General features: G+C 45.4%; 3 protein-coding genes across 6 annotated transcripts in view; 2 read left to right on the top strand and 1 right to left on the bottom strand.

Moving 5' to 3' along the window:
• The first annotated feature begins 326 nt into the window (after positions 1 to 326).
• orai1b (ORAI calcium release-activated calcium modulator 1b) lies at positions 327 to 3,771 on the top strand. Its single transcript, XM_063014249.1, has 2 exons — positions 327 to 440; positions 1,455 to 3,771. Exons 1-2 carry the CDS (start codon positions 327 to 329, stop codon positions 2,004 to 2,006), a joined length of 666 nt encoding a protein of 221 aa, XP_062870319.1. The 3' UTR covers positions 2,007 to 3,771.
• Positions 3,772 to 4,781: 1,010 nt separating this feature from the next.
• Positions 4,782 to 8,218, bottom strand: morn3 (MORN repeat containing 3). Of its 2 annotated transcripts, none has more exons than XM_063014248.1 (5): positions 7,930 to 8,218; positions 5,922 to 6,079; positions 5,432 to 5,591; positions 4,944 to 5,128; positions 4,782 to 4,865 (listed from the first exon to the last, which is right to left on the bottom strand). In XM_063014248.1, exons 1-5 carry the CDS (start codon positions 8,072 to 8,074, stop codon positions 4,800 to 4,802), a joined length of 714 nt encoding a protein of 237 aa, XP_062870318.1. In that variant the 5' UTR covers positions 8,075 to 8,218; the 3' UTR covers positions 4,782 to 4,799. The 2 variants fall into 2 exon arrangements, with proteins under 2 accessions (XP_062870318.1, XP_062870317.1); XM_063014247.1 differs by having other exon boundaries at positions 4,782 to 4,877; positions 7,930 to 8,216.
• Positions 8,219 to 9,447: 1,229 nt separating this feature from the next.
• tmem120b (transmembrane protein 120B) overlaps positions 9,448 to 24,119 on the top strand; it is a 17,407-nt gene continuing 2,735 nt past the window's right edge. For 2 of the 3 annotated variants that reach the window (XM_063014713.1, XM_063014714.1), the window contains exons 1-8: positions 9,448 to 9,551; positions 10,338 to 10,462; positions 12,133 to 12,249; positions 12,401 to 12,460; positions 12,583 to 12,678; positions 12,770 to 12,859; positions 12,941 to 13,006; positions 13,096 to 13,157. In XM_063014713.1, coding sequence (XP_062870783.1) covers positions 9,453 to 9,551; positions 10,338 to 10,462; positions 12,133 to 12,249; positions 12,401 to 12,460; positions 12,583 to 12,678; positions 12,770 to 12,859; positions 12,941 to 13,006; positions 13,096 to 13,157 — 715 coding nt within the window. In that variant the 5' untranslated portion in view covers positions 9,448 to 9,452. Of the gene's footprint in view, positions 9,552 to 10,337; positions 10,463 to 11,156; positions 11,177 to 12,132; positions 12,250 to 12,400; positions 12,461 to 12,582; positions 12,679 to 12,769; positions 12,860 to 12,940; positions 13,007 to 13,095; positions 13,158 to 24,119 lie in introns of those variants that run through there. The other variant, XM_063014715.1, reaches the window with a different exon arrangement.

Consider the following 24,119-nt stretch of genomic DNA (forward strand, 5'->3'; position numbering starts at 1 on the left):
AGTAAAAAAAATATTAACAATAATTTATATCAGAATTATACGTTTAATTGTGTAAGATTGTTTTAAACAACGCACACTAATTAGTGCCCTACGTAGTGCACATGTTGTGATTTGGGACGGTGCGGGAGCTGCGTGAGAGCTTTGTGTGGAACAGTAGAGCAGCTGGTACTGACAGGTGAATCTCTCTCTCTCTCCCTGTAATATAAAGGTTTTTATATGAATTAAATGAGCGTGTTTTTATTTAACAGCACCACAAACACATTAGGGATTACCCCAGCTGTAACAGGCGGGTATTACGCTGGTGTTTAGTGTATTTAGGTGCTATAATGAGCAGCAGTGCGCTGTCTCTGCAGGCTCTGTCCTGGAGGAAGCTCTACCTGAGCCGGGCTAAACTCAAAGCGACCAGCCGAACATCAGCGCTGCTCTCCGGCTTCGCCATGGTGAGTCTGCCCGCCACTCATCTCCATTTATTATGTAATATACTGTGTTTATTTACTTCTGGTTCTGGTTAATGGTGCATATGCATATATACACTACATGAACAAAAGTATTGGGACACAGCTCTTCAGGTGTTTCATATCAACTCGAGCTCTGAAGTATGGTGGAGGATGCATAATGCTGTGGTTTTTCAGAGGTTGGATTAGGTCCCTTAGTCCCAGTGAAGTGAAATGTTAACGTTTCAGCATACTGAAACATTTTGGACCATTTTATTTTTGGACAGGTTTGTGGGAACAGTTTGGGGAAGGCCCTTTTCTGTCCCAGAACCTTGGTATGAGCTGCCTGCCCGCGTCTCAGAGACGTGTGTACCCTACCCTCACCCTGGGGTGTAATGACACATCATGATGCCAAAATGGGGCGATGTGCATGTTGCAGTTGAACTGTGTGGACACTAGAGGTCGCTCCTGAGGTGACCGGTAGATTGTATAATAGCACAGTGGGTATTGGCTCCTTCACCCTAAAGTCCTCATACCTGCTGTACTCACCTGTAAAGAGCAGTGCTAACATGGCTAAATGAGCCAAGTCATCTTGATGAAGAAACAGTGTAAGTCTAGTGTGGAAGAACGTCACTGCACTGCAGACGTGTTCACTGTAATCCAGCCCATAATGTCCATCAGTGGCTGAACAGTAGTGACGGGTGGTGAAGCTCTGGTGTGAGTGCTAGATGTGTTATTTATGTGTCCATATATTTCTGGTAATGCCCAATACCTGACGCTTCACTGGTCAGAACGAATCCTCTAGCTACTCACATTTTGTTCATGATTTTTACCATGAATTTAATTAATAAAAAAGGTTCGCAATCTGGTCCCACTGTGGTTTACAAGATGCAACATAAAGTCTCCACAAGGGGGCGCCTATGTACAAGTTCATTTCATGTTTATGTGCCTGTTAAATTTAGTCTATTTCATTATTAGTATTTTTCTCTGCTCTACTCCCCATGTGATGCTCGTGTGTAGGTGGCTATGGTGGAGGTTCAGCTGGACACGAGTCACGACTACCCCCCCGGCCTGCTGATAGCCTTCAGCGCCTGCACCACGGTGCTGGTGGCCGTTCATCTCTTCGCTCTGATGATCAGTACCTGCATCCTGCCCAACATCGAGGCCGTCAGTAACGTCCACAACCTGAACTCGGTGTGCGAGTCCCCTCACGAGCGCATGCACCGGCACGTGGAGCTGGCCTGGGCTTTCTCCACCGTCATCGGCACGCTGCTCTTCCTCGCCGAGGTCGTCCTGCTGTGCTGGGTCAAGTTCCTACCCATCAGGCCCAAGAACCAGAAAAACGGCACGGTGTCGGCCGGAGTGGCCGCCGCCATCACCTCCACCTCCATCATGGTTCCCTTCGGCCTGATCTTCATCGTCTTCGCCGTGCACTTCTACCGCTCGCTGGTCAGCCACAAGACCGACCGGCAGTTCCAGGAGCTGGAGGAGCTGGAGGATCTGACACGGCTTCAGAACGAGCTGGACCAGCGAGGAGAGACCGCTGTGCTGCATTCCCCCGCCTCTCAGTAGGGGGCGCTGTCCTGAGCCGTGGTTTTATCTGCTGTTCGTGTGTGTTGATGTCTGCATGAGGATCTGTAGATCTGTGGAAATGTTACTCGTTGTGTTCTTTAGGCCTCCTCTAGGTGGCGCCATGCTGAGCCTGTTTTTAATCTGCCATGTTTGTGTTTGTGAAGCTCACACAAGCTAAATAATGTTTTATTCTGTATCTGTACTGATCTGTTCGAGCATGAGCTTCAGGGGTGGGACGATATATCGGTGTGATGATGATTCACTACCATAAAATATGAAGAAACTCCAAATATTTTATTTAAATATTAACGTTGTTCTTTAATTCTCTTCTAAACTTCCTTCCATCTCGAACGGTGGAGAACTACCTCACAGTCTGCAGGTGTCCACATATTTTTGGTCAGTAATATTAATACCGGACTCTCCTGCAGGCTCGTAGTTACTCCACATGTATTAAACCCTTTAGAATAGTTGTCAGGATGTATGTGGGCGTGGTCCTGGAGCATCATCAGGACAAGTGTTTTGCACCATAAGGTGCACCTGCTCCAGTAAAATGATTTACATTGTGGATCCTCCACCATACTTCACAGTACCTAAACAATTTAATCGCACGTCTTCTGATGCTGCTGCTCAGGGGTCCAGGTTTTGTGCTTTATACACCAGGTTGATACAGACATGTGCATCTGTGGGTGTGAGCGGGTCATCGAGGTGCCCAGTCAGTTCTGTGGGTGTTTTTGTGGGCGGAGCTACTTTGAGGGTGTTTAGTGATGACCCTGTAATGTAGCGTCTGCACCCACTGTTCCACCCACTGTTCCATACCCCCTTCCCCCTACGGCTTGTTGTATTTTGTATTGATTTGTATTACAGTTTTCCTCCAAATTTAGTCCTATCCGGTTCCCTGATGGTATTTCCCCTCTACTGCTGCTGACCTCTTCTCCTGAGCGAGGAGGGTCGTGACTAACACAACAATGACGTGTCGGTTTGTGGCTTTGAGTCGCCTGAACGTGGAGGTTTATTATTTATTCTTTATCTAGTCTAACTCTAGATCAGTTCTGTAGGTCAGTAATGGAGGGGCGTGACCCTGAAGCTTCTGTAGATGATGATGATGATGATGATGATGATGAATCACTGCAGTAATCATGAAATCTGAGCAGAATGGACCACAGTGTGTGGGTGGGGGGGGGGGGGATTATATAAGTGATCATTAATAAATGAGTACTGATCATTAACGTTGAAGTGAAGTGTGATGGAGGGTGCATTTATATCCAGTGTTTACATTTTAATACAGTAATAACAGTAATAACGTATAATAATAAATATCTTCAATCTTTTTGAACCTGGTCTGTTTAACCAGTCAGAATTATTTCTATAATCCATTAGAAATATCTGAGCTTTAATACAAACACAATTCCAAAAAGGTCAGAACGGTAGAATTTAGTCATTTTTATTTTTATCACTTTTGTTCTTGATCTGTTCTGTCCTAATTGTTTTGGAGTGAGTTGCTGGTGTCAGATTCTGTTTGTTTATAGAAATGAAATAAAAGATGAATGAATTTTACTGTAATTTAAATATAATCGGTGTTTTGTGTTTGTAGTCGCTGCTGTTCTGTATTTTTAATTTTCCGTGTTTGGTTCTGATTTACTGTTTCCATCATAATTCAGGATCCTGTGAATTATTTGATTTGATTTGATTTAATGAAACATCCTGCAACAAAAAACACTTATAATAATAATGAAAATACAATAAAACAGTAAATAAATGTACATTGATATAAAACTTGGTGTCAATTTCTTTGTGAATTGAGCATGTTCTCCCTCTGTCCTGGGGGGTTCTGGGTAAAGTCTCATAAACAAGTTGGATCAGGTTCTCCACATAGAATAAAATAAAACATCTTTATTTATCACACACACACGTGTTCAGTACAACAGAATTCTTTTCCACGAATCACAGCTCGTTTGGAAACCAGGGTCAGTCCGGGTCCCGCGCCCCTGGAGCAGAGAGGGTTAAGGGCCTCGCTTAAGGGCCCAACAGTGGCTGCATAGCAGAGCTGGGATTCGAACTCAACCTTTCGGGTTACTAGCCCAAATATCCACCCACTAGGCTCCCACTTTTATGTAAATAAAATATATAAAATATATAAATAACTAATATATATAAGTATATAAATATGTAAGTGAAGGAATTAAAATGAGTCTAACAGGTGCCTTAGTGGATTCTTAATGAGCGTCTCCATCCAATCACCAACTTCCCCTGGTCAGGGTGGTGGTTCTGATGGTGGTGCTGATGGTTCTGATGGTGGTGCTGATGGTTCTGATGGTGGTGAAGGTGGTTCTGATGGTGCTGATGGTGGTTCTAATAGTTTTGATGGTTCTGATGGTGTCTCATGTTGTTTCTAAAGGAGCTGTGAGGTTCTCCAGAAGTTCCTGGACCTGCTCTGTGGTGTCCATGCTGTGGGACGTTTTCTTGATTCAGTTCAGCTGGGATCTGTGACCCTGGAACCAGGACCAGGCTTCTGTTCATATGTGACCTCGTGGCACCACGTGGCTCTGGGTTTTTGTTCCAGCCCAGCAGGAGCTGTGCCTGATTTTGGTAAATCGGTGGACGTTTGGGCTTTGGGTGAAGAATCAGTGAGGAACACTGGAGCCTTGGACTAACGCTCATCAATAAGAACCCTTAAAGGAATGAAGATCTTGGTGGAGGAGACACCTGGACCCTGGTGGGGCGTGACCCTGTGACCCTGAAGTGTTTGGGATAAATAAAGTACCAGGATTACACAGGTGGACAGAATGAAGGACTTTATTCTTCTTCCTCTGGTTTGGTGGAGAAACGTTGGAGTCCCTCCTGCAGCACAGACTGAACATCCTGCAGCAGAACCTGGAGGGTAAAGAACAATCAGGAACAGGAAAGGACCTTCCCCATACTGTAGGAGGGGGTAGTTACCTGAGGAATGGGGTACAGTGTTGGTGCGGCTGCGTGTTCTCTGTCGTAATCACTCAGGGTTCCACACTTCGGGACATCGTCCACCCAGAGCCCCTCGTACAGCTGCCCTCGGTCCACGTACAGGAACCGACCACGCCCGTTCTTCCTCCCGCTCCTCCACTCGCCCTCATACTGGTTCCCATTCGCTGTGGAAGACAGGTGGAGTTTAGCGTGAGGGGTACGTCCACGGGTCTCTGTGCAGCGCCATTGATCAGCCAGCAGGGGCCATGATTGCAGCGGGTAAGGAATCCCCTCCGGTGGAGTTATCACCCCCTCATAACTGCTGCAATCACGCCCTCTGCTGGCTGATCGATGGGGGGGGGGGGTTAACAGAAACTTAACCAGAACATCAAAGAAACTATGGCTATACAGTAGATCAAAGTTAGAATGGTTACTATGCGGTTGATTGATCCTGATTGATACGGTTATTAATTGGAGGTGATGATTACCCAGCTGCAGGGTTCCACGCCCATGTGCTTTATCATCCCTCCACTCTCCTTCATACACGTCTCCGTTCTCATAGAACATCCTCCCACATCCACTCCGCCAATCCGCCACCCACTGACCGTCATACCGGCCTGATGAGCTGTAGAAATACGTTCCATAACCCTAAAACACACACACACACACACACACACACACACACATTAGAGCCATACTGGGGTGCAGTAGAACCACACTGGGGTGTATTAGAACCACGCTGGGGTGTAGTAGAACCACGCTGGGGTGTATTAGAACCACGCTGGGGTGTAGTAGAACCATACTGGGGTGTATTAGAACCACGCTGGGGTGCAGTAGAACCACACTGGGGTGTATTAGAACCACGCTGGGGTGTATTAGAACCACACTGGGGTGCAGTAGAACCACACTGGGGTGTATTAGAACCATACTGGGGTGCAGTAGAACCACGCTGGGGTGCAGTAGAACCCTGGTTCTCACCTCTTTTTTGTTGTTCCTCCACTCTCCTGTATAAACTCTCATGAGCTGGTTGGTTGGTGGATGCAGTTTGCTGAGAGTTCCGGACCCATCACGTACCCCACACTTCCACTCCCCCTCATACACCACTGCACCGCTCCTCCACACCTGAGTACCCCTACCTGTAACCCACAGCACACAGCAACACACACACCAGCACCAAGCAAATCAACACACACAATCTAACCCAACAGTCTAAGTGCACTAGAGATCAACAAGGTCAGTGTAGATGTGATGAGTGTAGATGTGATGAGTGTAGATGTGATGAGTGTAGATGTGATTAGATGTGATGAGTGTAGATGTGATGAGTGTAGATGTGATGAGTGTAGATGTGATTAGATGTGATGAGTGTAGATGTGATGAGTGTAGATGTGATTAGATGTGATGAGTGTAGATGTGATGAGTGTAGATGTGATTAGATGTGATGAGTGTAGATGTGATGAGTGTAGATGTGATTAGATGTTATGAGTGTAGATGTGATGGGTGTAGATGTGATGAGTGTAGATGTGATTAGATGTGATGAGTGTAGATGTGATGGGTGTAGATGTGATGAGTGTAGATGTGATGAGTGTAGATGTGATGAGTGTAGATGTGATGAGTGTAGATGTGATGGGTGTAGATGTGATGAGTGTAGATGTGATGGGTGTAGATGTGATGAGTGTAGATGTGATGGGTGTAGATGTGATGGGTGTAGATGTGATTAGATGTGATGAGTGTAGATGTGATGGGTGTAGATGTGATTAGATGTGATGAGTGTAGATGTGATGAGTGTAGATGTGATTAGATGTGATGAGTGTAGATGTGATGAGTGTAGATGTGATGAGTGTAGATGTGATTAGATGTGATGAGTGTAGATGTGATGAGTGTAGATGTGATTAGATGTGATGAGTGTAGATGTAATGAGTGTAGATGTGATGAGTGTAGATGTGATTAGATGTGATGAGTGTAGATGTGATGGGTGTAGATGTGATGAGTGTAGATGTGATTAGATGTGATGAGTGTAGATGTGATGAGTGTAGATGTGATTAGTGTAGATGTGATGGTTGTAGATGTGATTAGATGTGATGAGTGTAGATGTGATGGGTGTAGATGTGATGAGTGTAGATGTGATTAGATGTGATGAGTGTAGATGTGATGAGTGTAGATGTGATGAGTGTAGATGTGATGGGTGTAGATGTGATTAGATGTGAGGAGTGTAGATGTGATGAGTGTAGATGTGATTAGATGTGATGAGTGTAGATGTGATGAGTGTAGATGTGATGAGTGTAGATGTGATTAGATGTGATGAGTGTAGATGTGATGGGTGTAGATGTGATGAGTGTAGATGTGATTAGATGTGATGAGTGTAGATGTGATGAGTGTAGATGTGATGAGTGTAGATGTGATGGGTGTAGATGTGATTAGATGTGAGGAGTGTAGATGTGATGGGTGTAGATGTGATGAGTGTAGATGGGATTAGATGTGATGAGTGTAGATGTGATGAGTGTAGATGTGATGAGTGTATATGTGATGGGTGTAGATGTGATTAGATGTGAGGAGTGTAGATGTGAGGAGTGTAGATGTGAGGAGTGTAGATGTGATGAGTGTAGATGTGATGAGTGTAGATGTGATGAGTGTATATGTGATGGGTGTAGATGTGATTAGATGTGAGGAGTGTAGATGTGAGGAGTGTAGATGTGAGGAGTGTAGATGTGATGAGTGTAGATGTGATGAGTGTAGATGTGATGAGTGTAGATGTGATGGGTGTAGATGTGATTAGATGTGATGAGTGTAGATGTGATGAGTGTATATGTGATGGGTGTAGATGTGATTAGATGTGAGGAGTGTAGATGTGAGGAGTGTAGATGTGAGGAGTGTAGATGTGATGAGTGTAGATGTGATGAGTGTAGATGTGATGAGTGTAGATGTGATGGGTGTAGATGTGATTAGATGTGATGAGTGTAGATGTGATGGGTGTAGCTGTACTCATCACCATGTCTGAGGTTGTTGCTCCACTCCCCGGTGTACTGATCCCCGGTACCGCTGTACACGGTGTGTAATAATCCGGTTTTATCAGCTTTTCTGTTCCACTGCTTCACTAGAGCTTCAGTTTCACTCGCTCTCTTTATTCGAGGCATCAGCGCTGCTTCACCTTCAGATCTTTTTATTTAGATTCATAAACCGGATCAGAATCAGAATTAAATCAGAATCAGATCGGATCGGATCCCCTCTCACCTCTCTCTGATCTCTGATCTCTCCTGTTTATTCTGAACCCGTACAGCGTCCAGTAACCATGGCAACAAACCTGCATGTACACAGAGCTTAAGACCTGCAGGGGGCGCCGTTTCACCAATAATATAATATAACAGTAATAATATGGGGCTCTATTGCACTACCGCTGATAGATGGGTTCGAATCTCAGCGGTGCTATCGGCTAGGTTGATATAGATTTGTACACAAATGTAAAGTGCGTTACAAATTAAATGTATTATTATTATTATTATTAGGTCTGAGGGGTCCTGTCCAGGGTATTACAGCCATGCACACAGTGTTTTCCAGTGAAACCAGACCCACCGCAACCCTGACAAGGGAAAAACTGCTTGATGACAATAATTATATATTTTACAATTATAATGAGGTGGTGTTGCACAATTTTGTCAATTAATAAATGTAATGTTTCTCACATTTTTAAACTTTTGTTAATAATAACATAACAACATTTGAATATAAAGCACATATTTGAAATTATGATGATAAAAAATAATGTCTTTCTCTGCCAGGGAGGATCATTCTTCTCCATCTCACCTGGTCCTGAACCTCCTCCTCTGTCATGAATAAAATACAACAGATTATAATAATTTATTATAATATAATCATTTATAATTAATTGTATTGTTTTTCATCGTTTTATGTAGCTGTACAGTAAAAAAATCTAAAAATAAATAAATACATTAAATTAGATTTATGGTTAGTAACAAAGAAAAGAACATTTACCAACATTTACATTTGTGTCATTTGGGGGCCAAACAGTGGCAACTTGGTGGTGGTGGGGCTTGAACAGGCAACCTTCTGATTACAGGTACCTAAACCACTGTGCTACCGCTGTCCCAACATTTAAAACATTATTATTTTCTGATGTTGTTCCTGATTATTGTACATTTAACCTGTCTGCATATGATGTGTTTTGCTTTTTGATGTTTACTGTATTTAATTGTGGGTTTAAAAATAAAATTATAAATTATAAAAAAAATTTTAAAAAAAATTATAAATTTTTTTTTATTGTACTGTAGAATTTCTGCATGAGGGTTGTGAGTGTAGCGCATGCGCAGTGCTGATCTGTTACAGCCGGTTAGGTGAGTGATGCACATGCGCAGTGCTGATCTGTCGCAGCCGGTTAGGTGAGTGATGCGCATGCGCAGTGCTGGTGTATGAAAGGCAGCGAGGTGATAGAGGCGGGTCTGAGAGAGAATGAGGTGATGTGGCGCATGCGCAGTGCGGGTGTGTGAGAGGAGCAGCATGGCTGAGAAAGCTGAGGAGAGAGCAGAAAGGAGAATGTCCGCAGATCGGTTTATTACTGAGTGGAGCAACATCGAGGCGGAATATCAACAACTACAGGTCACTGACTTTATTATAATCACGTTATTACCTCCGTGTTTATAATAAATACTCTTATAACATCTTTATAACCTCATTACTGATCTGTACAGCAGTTACAACCAGCAGCTCAGGACGTTTATTCTTTATTTATTCTTTATTTATTCTTTATTTATTCTTTATTTATTCTACAGTTTTACTCCTTTGGTCTGTTTATTATCTGTAAATCATTAACTGTTCTTTATAATAATTATATTATATTAATAACAATTATAATTACTATAAAGATAATGAAGGAGTTTATTGGTTATCAGCAGCTGCAGATTTAAACATCGTTTCTCTTTAATAGTTGAATCATCTGAGTGAATATTTATTTATAATATCATTGTTTACATCTCTTCCTATTGATATAAAGAGTTAATAATATATGTAATTATTTGCTGATATGAGTTTATTAAAGTTAACAGCAATTAAGAAGTATATATTTCTGGTATTGTAAATATTTAATCTAATTTTATTAAATTAATTACATTATTTTAGCTTCTACAAATCACCAGCATTTCATTTCTTATTACTTTCATAATGTTTTAATATGAAATAATTGTTCAATTTAACTATAAAGAAGTGAATAAAAGTGATGAATTAAATTAAATGTGTTTATTCAGGTGTTTGTTACTCTGTGGGTCACTGGGCTGAAGTTTAGGAGCTGCTCAGTTTTAATGAACTTTAATGTTCCAAGAGTAAAAATAATATTTGATATTAATTATCACCTGAATGTGTTTGTGTTTCATGTGTGTGTTTATTCAGGAGACTCATAAAGTTTATAGACAGAAGCTGGAGGAGCTGACACACTTACAGACCGTCTGCAGCAGCGCAATCAGCCGACAGAGGAAGAACCTGAAGGAGCTCTCACACTCACTACACAAGTACAGGTATACTAATCACACTCACTACACAAGTACAGGTATACTAATCACACTCACTACACAAGTACAGGTATACTAATCACATTCACTACACAAGTACAGGTATACTAATCACACTCACTACACAAGTACAGGTATACTAATCACACTCACTACACAAGTACAGGTATACTAATCACACTCACTACACAAGTACAGGTATACTAATCACACTCACTACACAAGTACAGGTATACTAATCACACTCACTACACAAGTACAGGTATACTAATCACACTCACTACACAAGTACAGGTATACTAATCACACTCACTACACAAGTACAGGTATACTAATCACACTCACTACACAAGTACAGGTATACTAATCACACTCACTACACAAGTACAGGTATACTAATCACACTCACTACACAAGTACAGGTATACTAATCACATTCACTACACAAGTACAGGTATACTAATCACACTCACTACACAAGTACAGGTATACTAATCACACTCACTACACAAGTACAGGTATACTAATCACACTCACTACACAAGTACAGGTATACTAATCACACTCACTACACAAGTACAGGTATACTAATCACACTCACTACACAAGTACAGGTATACTAATCACACTCACTACACAAGTACAGGTATACTAATCACAACCTCTAATCACACCCACTAATCACACTCATCACCTCTCACACTCACTACACAAGTACAGGTATACTAATTACACTAATCACACTCGTGGGGTGAGTATATGGAGGGTACAGAGGTGCTGATGATGTACCTGATGTGTATTACAGATGTGCGGGGGGGGGGGGGGTGAGTATATGGGGGTACAGAGGTGCTGGTGATGTACCTGATGTGTATTACTGTTGTGCGGGGGGGGGGGGGGGGGGGGGAGTATATGGAGGGTACAGAGGTGCTGGTGATGTACCTGATGTGTATTACAGATGTGCGGGGGGGGGGGGGGTGAGTATATGGGGGTACAGAGGTGCTGGTGATGTACCTGATGTGTATTACAGTTGTGCGGGGGGGGGGGGGGTGAGTATATGGGGGTACAGAGGTGCTGATGATGTACCTGATGTGTATTACAGATGTGCGGGGGGGGGGGGGGTGAGTATATGGGGGTACAGAGGTGCTGGTGATGTACCTGATGTGTATTACAGTTGTGCGGGGGGGGGGGGGGGTGAGTATATGGGGGTACAGAGGTGCTGATGATGTACCTGATGTGTATTACAGATGTGCGGGGGGGGGGGGGGGGGAGTATATGGAGGGTACAGAGGTGCTGGTGATGTACCTGATGTGTATTACAGATGTGCGGGGGGGGGGGGGTGAGTATATGGGGGTACAGAGGTGCTGGTGATGTACCTGATGTGTATTACAGTTGTGCGGGGGGGGGGGGGGGTGAGTATATGGGGGTACAGAGGTGCTGATGATGTACCTGATGTGTATTACAGATGTGCGGGGGGGGGGGGTGAGTATATGGGGGTACAGAGGTGCTGGTGATGTACCTGATGTGTATTACAGATGTGCGGGGGGGGGGGGGGTGAGTATATGGGGGTACAGAGGTGCTGGTGATGTACCTGATGTGTATTACAGATGTGCGGGGGGGGGGGGGGTGAGTATATGGGGGTACAGAGGTGCTGGTGATGTACCTGATGTGTATTACAGATGTGCAGAAGGATGCGAGGATTCAGATGCTCAGACTGTAACTCACCTGCAGACTCAGATGAAAGAGAAACAGAACTTCTTCCTCGACATGGAGGCGTACCTCCCAAAAAAGAACGGGTGGGTACATCTCACCCCCCCTCACATTCATACTGTTACACTGATGGAGGTTCTGATCTAAACCTGCCGTGTGTGTGTGTGTGTGTGTGTGTGTGTGTGTGTGTGTGTGTGTGTGTGTGTGTGTGTGTGTGTGTGTGTGTGTGTGTTTCAGGTTGTATTTAAATCTGGTGCTTGGAAACGTGAACGTGACTCTGCTCAGCAACCAGGCCAAGTAAGATCTTCATCATCTCCTCATCTCACCCAAATCCTCACACCTGTTCTATCTTATAGACTGTTCTTTTAAAGGATTGTTCTGATGGTTCTGATGGTCACTTCCTGTGTGTTCTGTTGCAGGTTTGCATATAAAGACGAGTACGAGAAGTTTAAACTGTGTTTGACCATTATTCTGATGTTGGGAGCCATATCCTGCCTCTTCTTTCTTAATTACCGGTGAGATTCACACCTGATCCCCAAAAATAAACAAGTGATGCCAACCTGTCCTGGCACTGTACTGAATAACCGATCACTCACTGTGTTCCAGTGTAACTGATGAGATCTTCAATTTCTTACTGGTGTGGTACTACTGCACACTGACCATCAGAGAGAGCATCCTCATCAACAACGGATCCAGGTACGGGGGGAGGGGTGGCGGCACCCTCTCACACACCCTCTCACACCCACTGACACGCCCACTCTTCCCTGTGTGTTGCAGGATTAAAGGTTGGTGGGTGCTGCATCACTACGTCTCCACGTTTCTCTCAGGCGTGATGCTCACCTGGTGAGATCTTCTCTCAGACTTAAACCTACAGACACGTCCAGGCCTCATCACACCTCATCATACCAGTATGTGTGTTTGTCTCCTTTCAGGCCTGAAGGTCCCATATACCAGACGTTCAGGAGTCAGTTCCTGGCCTTCTCCATCTTCCAGAGTAAGATCCAACACCAGAGCCTGGTTCCTCCACATGTTCTAATGGGAACGCTTCATTAGGGCTGTGTTCCAAACCACATGAGACAGCTGTAGTAAATGTTAGTCCCAGTTTGATGATCAGCACTGGTTCCTCAGATCCCAGTTTAGCAGAAGTTTTGCAAAATCTAAGCGAGCTCCATAAAAAATCCCACAAAACACTTTTGGGATGAATTGGAATCTTGATCGTGAGCCAGGGCTTCACATTCATGCTGCACCATTGCCTGACCTGGAGGAGTCTGGTTCTAACTTTAATTGGTTCCAGTGGAGCTCACTGGTGTCTCTGTATACGTAGATCCAGGAGCCTCTAGAGGGCGCTTTAGCTCATGAGATTTGGATAATGCATTTATTTATTTATTATAATTATTATTGTAACATGATGTTTTACACTTTGGTTCGTTCATGACAGGACGGGTAGTTACTGCTTACCCATAATTCATCAGTTCAGGTTTAATATTAAGATAAGATTCCTTTATTGATCCCCATGGGGGAAATTCGAGTGATACAGCAGCTCCAGTACAGTGTAAGTACAGTAAGTAGAGTAAATAAAAATAGAATAAAAAAGAAAAAATAAGGAAAGAAATTTGCTATGCAATGTAATTACTATTATACATCAGTATGGCAATTACTACAATATAATACAAACACTATATATTCTAATATATACACATGTGTAAATAATGAAACAGAGTCCAGTGCTGGGCAAAAGGGTGGGGGGGGATCTTGAGTTATTGTATGATGGGTGGGGGAGGTCTTGAGTTATTGTATGATGGGTGGGGGGGATCTTGAGTTATTGTATGATGGGTGGGGGGGATCTTGAGTTATTGTATGATGGGTGGGGGGGATCTGAGTTATTGTATGATGGGTGGGGGGGATCTTGAGTTATTGTATGATGGGTGGGGGGGATCTTGAGTTATTGTATGATGGGTGGGGGGGGGGGGTCTTGAGTTATTGTATGATGGGTGGGGGGGATCTTGAGTTATTGTATGATGGGTGGGGGGGATCTTGAGTTATTGTATGATGGGTGGGGGGGATCTTGAGTTATTGTATGATGGGTGGGGGGGGATCTTGAGTTATTGTATGATGGGTGGGGGGGATCTTGAGTTATTGTATGATGGGTGGGGGGGATCTTGAGTTATTGTATGATGGGTGGGGGGGGATCTTGAGTTATTGTATGATGGGTGGGGGGGATCTTGAGTTATTGTATGATGGGTGGGGGGGATCTTGAGTTATTGTATGATGGGTGGGGGGGATCTTGAGTTATTGTATGATGGGTGGGGGGGATCTGAGTTATTGTATGATGGGTGGGGGGGATCTTGAGTTATTGTATGATGGGTGGGGGGGATCTTGAGTTATTGTATGATGGGTGGGGGGGGGGGGTCTTGAGTTATTGTATGATGGGTGGGGGGGATCTTGAGTTATTGTATGATGGGTGGGGGGGATCTTGAGTTATTGTATGATGGGTGGGGGGGATCTTGAGTTATTGTATGATGGGTGGGGGGGGATCTTGAGTTATTGTATGATGGGTGGGGGGGATCTTGAGTTATTGTATGATGGGTGGGGGGGATCTTGAGTTATTGTATGATGGGTGGGGGGGGATCTTGAGTTATTGTATGATGGGTGGGGGGGATCTTGAGTTATTGTATGATGGGTGGGGGGGATCTTGAGTTATTGTATGATGGGTGGGGGGGATCTTGAGTTATTGTATGATGGGTGGGGGGGGATCTTGAGTTATTGTATGATGGGTGGGGGGGATCTTGAGTTATTGTATGATGGGTGGGGGGGGATCTTGAGTTATTGTATGATGGGTGGGGGGGGATCTTGAGTTATTGTATGATGGGTGGGGGGGATCTTGAGTTATTGTATGATGGGTGGGGGGGGATCTTGAGTTATTGTATGATGGGTGGGGGGGATCTTGAGTTATTGTATGATGGGTGGGGGGGATCTTGAGTTATTGTATGATGGGTGGGGGGGATCTTGAGTTATTGTATGATGGGTGGGGGGGGGGGGTCTTGAGTTATTGTATGATGGGTGGGGGGGATCTTGAGTTATTGTATGATGGGTGGGGGGGGGTCTTGAGTTATTGTATGATGGGTGGGGGGGATCTTGAGTTATTGTATGATGGGTGGGGGGGGGGGTCTTGAGTTATTGTATGATGGGTGGGGGGGGATCTTGAGTTATTGTATGATGGGGGGGGGGGTCTTGAGTTATTGTATGATGGGTGGGGGGGATCTTGAGTTATTGTATGATGGGTGGGGGGGGATCTTGAGTTATTGTATGATGGGTGGGGGGGGGTCTTGAGTTATTGTATGATGGGTGGGGGGGGATCTTGAGTTATTGTATGATGGGTGGGGGGGGATCTTGAGTTATTGTATGATGGGTGGGGGGGGGTCTTGAGTTATTGTATGATGGGTGGGGGGGATCTTGAGTTATTGTATGATGGGGGGGGGTCTTGAGTTATTGTATGATGGGGGGGGGGGTCTTGAGTTATTGTATGATGGGTGGGGGGGGATCTTGAGTTATTGTATGATGGGTGGGGGGGGGTCTTGAGTTATTGTATGATGGGTGGGGGGGATCTTGAGTTATTGTATGATGGGTGGGGGGGATCTTGAGTTATTGTATGATGGGTGGGGGGGATCTTGAGTTATTGTATGATGGGTGGGGGGGGATCTTGAGTTATTGTATGATGGGTGGGGGGGGATCTTGAGTTATTGTATGATGGGGGGGGGTCTTCAGTTATTGTATGATGGGTGGGGGGGATCTTGAGTTATTGTATGATGGGTGGGGGGGGATCTTGAGTTATTGTATGATGGGTGGGGGGGATCTTGAGTTATTGTATGATGGGTGGGGGGGGGTCTTGAGTTATTGTATGATGGGTGGGGGGGGATCTTGAGTTATTGTATGATGGGTGGGGGGGGGGGTCTTGAGTTATTGTATGATGGGTGGGGGGGATCTTGAGTTATTGTATGATGGGTGGGGGGGGGTCTTGAGTTATTGTATGATGGGTGGGGGGGATCTTGAGTTATTGTATGATGGGTGGGGGGGGATCTTGAGTTATTGTATGATGGGTGGGGGGGGGGTCTTGAGTTATTGTATGATGGGTGGGGGGGATCTTGAGTTATTGTATGATGGGTGGGGGGGGGATCTTGAGTTATTGTATGATGGGTGGGGGGGGATCTTGAGTTATTGTATGATGGGTGGGGGGGGGGGGTCTTGAGTTATTGTATGATGGGTGGGGGGGGGGGGTCTTGAGTTATTGTATGATGGGTGGGGGGGATCTTGAGTTATTGTATGATGGGTGGGGGGGGGATCTTGAGTTATTGTATGATGGGTGGGGGGGATCTTGAGTTATTGTATGATGGGTGGGGGGGGATCTTGAGTTATTGTATGATGGGTGGGGGGGGATCTTGAGTTATTGTATGATGGGGGGGGGTCTTCAGTTATTGTATGATGGGTGGGGGGGATCTTGAGTTATTGTATGATGGGTGGGGGGGATCTTGAGTTATTGTATGATGGGTGGGGGGGATCTTGAGTTATTGTATGATGGGTGGGGGGGATCTTGAGTTATTGTATGATGGGTGGGGGGGATCTTGAGTTATTGTATGATGGGTGGGGGGGGATCTTGAGTTATTGTATGATGGGTGGGGGGGGGGTCTTGAGTTATTGTATGATGGGTGGGGGGGATCTTGAGTTATTGTATGATGGGTGGGGGGGGGTCTTGAGTTATTGTATGATGGGTGGGGGGGATCTTCAGTTATTGTATGATGGGTGGGGGGCGATCTTGAGTTATTGTATGATGGGTGGGGGGGGGGTCTTGAGTTATTGTATGATGGGTGGGGGGGATCTTGAGTTATTGTATGATGGGTGGGGGGGGATCTTGAGTTATTGTATGATGGGTGGGGGGGGGGGGTCTTGAGTTATTGTATGATGGGTGGGGGGGATCTTGAGTTATTGTATGATGGGTGGGGGGGGGATCTTGAGTTATTGTATGATGGGTGGGGGGGGATCTTGAGTTATTGTATGATGGGTGGGGGGGGGGATCTTGAGTTATTGTATGATGGGTGGGGGGGGGGGGTCTTGAGTTATTGTATGATGGGTGGGGGGGGGATCTTGAGTTATTGTATGATGGGTGGGGGGGGATCTTGAGTTATTGTATGATGGGTGGGGGGGGGTCTTGAGTTATTGTATGATGGGTGGGGGGGGGATCTTGAGTTATTGTATGATGGGTGGGGGGGATCTTGAGTTATTGTATGATGGGTGGGGGGGGGATCTTGAGTTATTGTATGATGGGTGGGGGGGGATCTTGAGTTATTGTATGATGGGTGGGGGGGGGGGGTCTTGAGTTATTGTATGATGGGTGGGGGGGATCTTGAGTTATTGTATGATGGGTGGGGGGGGGTCTTGAGTTATTGTATGATGGGTGGGGGGGGATCTTGAGTTATTGTATGATGGGTGGGGGGGGGGGTCTTGAGTTATTGTATGATGGGTGGGGGGGATCTTGAGTTATTGTATGATGGGTGGGGGGGGGGTCTTGAGTTATTGTATGATGGGTGGGGGGGATCTTGAGTTATTGTATGATGGGTGGGGGGGATCTTGAGTTATTGTATGATGGGTGGGGGGGGATCTTGAGTTATTGTATGATGGGGGGGGGGTCTTGAGTTATTGTATGATGGGTGGGGGGGATCTTGAGTTATTGTATGATGGGTGGGGGGGGATCTTGAGTTATTGTATGATGGGTGGGGGGGGATCTTGAGTTATTGTATGATGGGTGGGGGGGATCTTGAGTTATTGTATGATGGGGGGGGGGGTCTTCAGTTATTGTATGATGGGTGGGGGGGATCTTGAGTTATTGTATGATGGGGGGGATCTTGAGTTATTGTATGATGGGGGGGATCTTGAGTTATTGTATGATGGGGGGGATCTTGAGTTATTGTATGATGGGGGGGATCTTGAGTTATTGTATGATGGGTGGGGGGGATCTTGAGTTATTGTATGATGGGGGGGATCTTGAGTTATTGTATGATGGGGGGGATCTTGAGTTATTGTATGATGGGTGGGGGGGATCTTGAGTTATTGTATGATGGGGGGGATCTTGAGTTATTGTACGATGGGGGGGGATCTTGAGTTATTGTATGATGGGGGGGGATCTTGAGTTATTGTATGATGGGGGGATCTTGAGTTATTGTATGATGGGGGGGGATCTTGAGTTATTGTATGATGGGGGGGATCTTGAGTTATTGTATGATGGGTGGGGGGGATCTTGAGTTATTGTATGATGGGGGGGATCTTGAGTTATTGTATGATGGGGGGATCTTGAGTTATTGTATGATGGGGGGATCTTGAGTTATTGTATGATGGGGGGGATCTTGAGTTATTGTATGATGGGGGGGATCTTGAGTTATTGTACGATGGGGGGGGATCTTGAGTTATTGTATGATGGGGGGGATCTTGAGTTATTGTATGATGGGGGGGGATCTTGAGTTATTGTATGATGGGGGGGATCTTGAGTTATTGTATGATGGGTGGGGGGGATCTTGAGTTATTGTATGATGGGGGGGATCTTGAGTTATTGTACGATGGGGGGGGATCTTGAGTTATTGTATGATGGGGGGGGATCTTGAGTTATTGTATGATGGGGGGGGATCTTGAGTTATTGTATGATGGGGGGGGATCTTGAGTTATTGTATGATGGAGGGGGATCTTGAGTTATTGTATGATGGGGGGGGATCTTGAGTTATTGTATGATGGGGGGGATCTTGAGTTATTGTATGATGGGGGGGATCTTGAGTTATTGTATGATGGGGGGGATCTTGAGTTATTGTATGATGGGGGGATCTTGAGTTATTGTATGATGGGGGGATCTTGAGTTATTGTATGATGGGGGGGATCTTGAGTTATTGTATGATGGGGGGATCTTGAGTTATTGTATGATGGGGGGGATCTTGAGTTATTGTACGATGGGGGGGGATCTTGAGTTATTGTACGATGGGGGGGGATCTTGAGTTATTGTATGATGGGGGGGATCTTGAGTTATTGTATGATGGGGGGGGATCTTGAGTTATTGTATGATGGGGGGGATCTTGAGTTATTGTATGATGGGGGGGATCTTGAGTTATTGTATGATGGGGGGGATCTTGAGTTATTGTATGATGGGGGGATCTTGAGTTATTGTATGATGGGGGGGATCTTGAGTTATTGTATGATGGGGGGGATCTTGAGTTATTGTATGATGGGGGGATCTTGAGTTATTGTATGATGGGGGGGGATCTTGAGTTATTGTACGATGGGGGGGATCTTGAGTTATTGTATGATGGGGGGGATCTTGAGTTATTGTATGATGGGGGGGATCTTGAGTTATTGTATGATGGGGGGATCTTGAGTTATTGTATGATGGGCGGGATCTTGAGTTATTGTATGATGGGGGGGATCTTGAGTTATTGTATGATGGGGGGGGATCTTGAGTTATTGTATGATGGGTGGGGGGGATCTTGAGTTATTGTATGATGGGGGGGATGATGGGGGGGATCTTGAGTTATTGTATGATGGGGGGGGATCTTGAGTTATTGTATGATGGGGGGGGATCTTGAGTTATTGTATGATGGGGGGGGGGATCTTGAGTTATTGTATGATGGAGGGGGATCTTGAGTTATTGTATGATGGGTGGGGGGGATCTTGAGTTATTGTATGATGGGGGGATCTTGAGTTATTGTATGATGGGGGGGGGGATCTTGAGTTATTGTATGATGGAGGGGGATCTTGAGTTATTGTATGATGGGTGGGGGGGATCTTGAGTTATTGTATGATGGGGGGGATCTTGAGTTATTGTATGATGGGGGGGATCTTGAGTTATTGTACGATGGGGGGGATCTTGAGTTATTGTATGATGGGTGGGGGGGGGTCTTGAGTTATTGTATGATGGGTGGGGGGGATCTTGAGTTATTGTATGATGGGTGGGGGGGATCTTGAGTTATTGTATGATGGGTGGGGGGGGGTCTTGAGTTATTGTATGATGGGTGGGGGGGATCTTGAGTTATTGTATGATGGGTGGGGGGGGGTCTTGAGTTATTGTATGATGGGTGGGGGGGATCTTGAGTTATTGTATGATGGGTGGGGGGGATCTTGAGTTATTGTATGATGGGTGGGGGGGGATCTTGAGTTATTGTATGATGGGTGGGGGGGATCTTGAGTTATTGTATGATGGGTGGGGGGGATCTTGAGTTATTGTATGATGGGTGGGGGGATCTTGAGTTATTGTATGATGGGTGGGGGGGGATCTTGAGTTATTGTATGATGGGTGGGGGGGGATCTTGAGTTATTGTATGATGGGGGGGGGGTCTTAAGTTATTGTATGATGGGTGGGGGGGATCTTGAGTAATTGTATGATGGGTGGGGGGGATCTTGAGTTATTGTATGATGGGTGGGGGGGGATCTTGAGTTATTGTATGATGGGTGGGGGGGATCTTGAGTTATTGTATGATGGGTGGGGGGGGATCTTGAGTTATTGTATGATGGGTGGGGGGGGGTCTTCAGTTATTGTATGATGGGTGGGGGGGGATCTTGAGTTATTGTATGATGGGTGGGGGGGATCTTGAGTTATTGTATGATGGGGGGGATCTTGAGTTATTGTATGATGGGGGGGATCTTGAGTTATTGTATGATGGGGGGGATCTTGAGTTATTGTATGATGGGGGGGATCTTGAGTTATTGTATGATGGGTGGGATCTTGAGTTATTGTATGATGGGGGGGATCTTGAGTTATTGTATGATGGGTGGGGGGGATCTTGAGTTATTGTATGATGGGGGGATCTTGAGTTATTGTATGATGGGGGGGATCTTGAGTTATTGTATGATGGGTGGGGGGGGGTCTTGAGTTATTGTATGATGGGTGGGGGGGGATCTTGAGTTATTGTATGATGGGTGGGATCTTGAGTTATTGTATGATGGAGGGGGATCTTGAGTTATTGTATGATGGGTGGGGGGGATCTTGAGTTATTGTATGATGGGGGGGATCTTGAGTTATTGTATGATGGGGGATCTTGAGTTATTGTATGATGGGTGGGGGGGATCTTGAGTTATTGTATGATGGGGGGGATCTTGAGTTATTGTATGATGGGGGGGGATCTTGAGTTATTGTACGATGGGGGGGGATCTTGAGTTATTGTATGATGGGGGGGATCTTGAGTTATTGTATGATGGGGGGGGATCTTGAGTTATTGTATGATGGGGGGGGATCTTGAGTTATTGTATGATGGAGGGGGATCTTGAGTTATTGTATGATGGAGGGGGATCTTGAGTTATTGTATGATGGGTGGGGGGGATCTTGAGTTATTGTATGATGGGGGGGATCTTGAGTTATTGTATGATGGGGGGGATCTTGAGTTATTGTATGATGGGGGGGGATCTTGAGTTATTGTATGATGGGTGGGGGGGATCTTGAGTTATTGTATGATGGAGGGGGATCTTGAGTTATTGTATGATGGGTGGGGGGGATCTTGAGTTATTGTATGATGGGGGGGATCTTGAGTTATTGTATGATGGGTGGGGGGGATCTTGAGTTATTGTATGATGGGTGGGGGGGATCTTGAGTTATTGTATGATGGGGGGGATCTTGAGTTATTGTATGATGGGGGGGATCTTGAGTTATTGTATGATGGGGGGGATCTTGAGTTTTTGTATTATGGGGGGGGATCTTGAGTTATTGTATGATGGGTGGGGATCTTGAGTTATTGTATTATGGGGGGGGATCTTGAGTTATTGTATTATGGGTGGGGGGGGATCTTGAGTTATTGTATTATGGGTGGGGGGGGATCTTGAGTTATTGTATTATGGGTGGGGGGGGATCTTGAGTCATTGTATTATGGGGGGGGATCTTGAGTTATTGTATTATGGGGGGGGATCTTGAGTTATTGTATTATGGGGGGGGATCTTGAGTTATTGTATTATGGGTGGGGGGGGATCTTGAGTTATTGTATTATGGGTGGGGGGGGATCTTGAGTTATTGTATGATGGGGGGGGTCTTGCGTTATTGTATGATGGGTGGGGGGGATCTTGAGTTATTGTATGATGGGGGGGATCTTGAGTTATTGTATGATGGGTGGGGGGGATCTTGAGTTATTGTATTATGGGGGGGGATCTTGAGTTATTGTGTTATGGGTGGGGGGGGATCTTGAGTTATTGTATTATGGGTGGGGGGGGATCTTGAGTTATTGTATGATGGGTGGGATCTTGAGTTATTGTATTATGGGGGGGGATCTTGAGTTATTGTGTTATGGGGAGGGATCTTGAGTTATTGTATGATGGGGGGATCTTGAGTTATTGTATTATTGGGGGGGATCTTGAGTTATTGTGTTATGGGTGGGGGGGGATCTTGAGTTATTGTATTATGGGTGGGGGGGGATCTTGAGTTATTGTATGATGGGTGGGATCTTGAGTTATTGTATTATGGGGGGGATCTTGAGTTATTGTGTTATGGGTGGGGGGGGATCTTGAGTTATTGTATTATGGGTGGGGGGGGATCTTGAGTTATTGTATTATGGGTGGGGGGGGATCTTGAGTTATTGTATTATGGGTGGGGGGGGATCTTGAGTTATTGTATTATGGGGGGGGATCTTGAGTTATTGTATTATGGGGGGGGATCTTGAGTTATTGTATTATGGGGGGGGATCTTGAGTTATTGTATTATGGGTGGGGGGGGGTCTTGAGTTATTGTATTATGGGTGGGGGGGGATCTTGAGTTATTGTATGATGGGGGGGGGGTCTTGCGTTATTGTATGATGGGTGGGGGGGATCTTGAGTTATTGTATGATGGGGGGGATCTTGAGTTATTGTATGATGGGTGGGGGGGATCTTGAGTTATTGTATTATGGGGGGGGATCTTGAGTTATTGTGTTATGGGTGGGGGGGGATCTTGAGTTATTGTATTATGGGTGGGGGGGGGATCTTGAGTTATTGTATGATGGGTGGGATCTTGAGTTATTGTATTATGGGGGGGGATCTTGAGTTATTGTGTTATGGGGGGGGATCTTGAGTTATTGTATGATGGGGGGGATCTTGAGTTATTGTATTATGGGGGGGATCTTGAGTTATTGTGTTATGGGTGGGGGGGGATCTTGAGTTATTGTATTATGGGTGGGGGGGGGTCTTGAGTTATTGTATGATGGGGGGGATCTTGAGTTATTGTATTATGGGGGGGGATCTTGAGTTATTGTGTTATGGGTGGGGGGGGATCTTGAGTTATTGTATTATGGGTGGGGGGGGGTCTTGAGTTATTGTATGATGGGTGGGATCTTGAGTTATTGTATTATGGGGGGGGATCTTGAGTTATTGTATGATGGGTGGGGGGGATCTTGAGTTATTGTGTTATGGGTGGGGGGGGATCTTGAGTTATTGTATTATGGGTGGGGGGGGATCTTGAGTTATTGTATGATGGGGGGGATCTTGAGTTATTGTATGATGGGTGGGGGGGATCTTGAGTTATTGTATTATGGGTGGGGGGGGATCTTGAGTTATTGTATGATGGGGGGGATCTTGAGTTATTGTATGATGGGTGGGGGGGATCTTGAGTTATTGTATGGGGGGAGCTGGCTCATTAGTGTGAGGACAGTCTGAGTATTCTGCTATTGTCATGCAGTCTGATGGCGGTTGGCACAAAAGAACGTCTGAAGCGCTCTGTCTTACTTTTCGGTGGAATTAGTCTATGACTAAAAGAACTACCCAGCCGCCATAGTTCCTCACTGAGAGGGTGAGAAGGATTATCCAGGATGGCCCTGATTTTGTCCTTTGTTCTCCTCTCACATACCACCTCCAGACTGTCCAGCTGTAGAGCCACCACAGAACCGGCTTTCCTGACCAGCTTATTTAGTTTGTTGGCATCTCCAGCCTTGATGCCACCACCCCAGCACACCACAGCAAAAAAGAGGGCGCTGGC

The sequence above is a fragment of the Trichomycterus rosablanca genome, chromosome 18, assembly GCF_030014385.1.
Source record: "Trichomycterus rosablanca isolate fTriRos1 chromosome 18, fTriRos1.hap1, whole genome shotgun sequence".
NCBI lineage: Eukaryota > Metazoa > Chordata > Actinopteri > Siluriformes > Trichomycteridae > Trichomycterus > Trichomycterus rosablanca.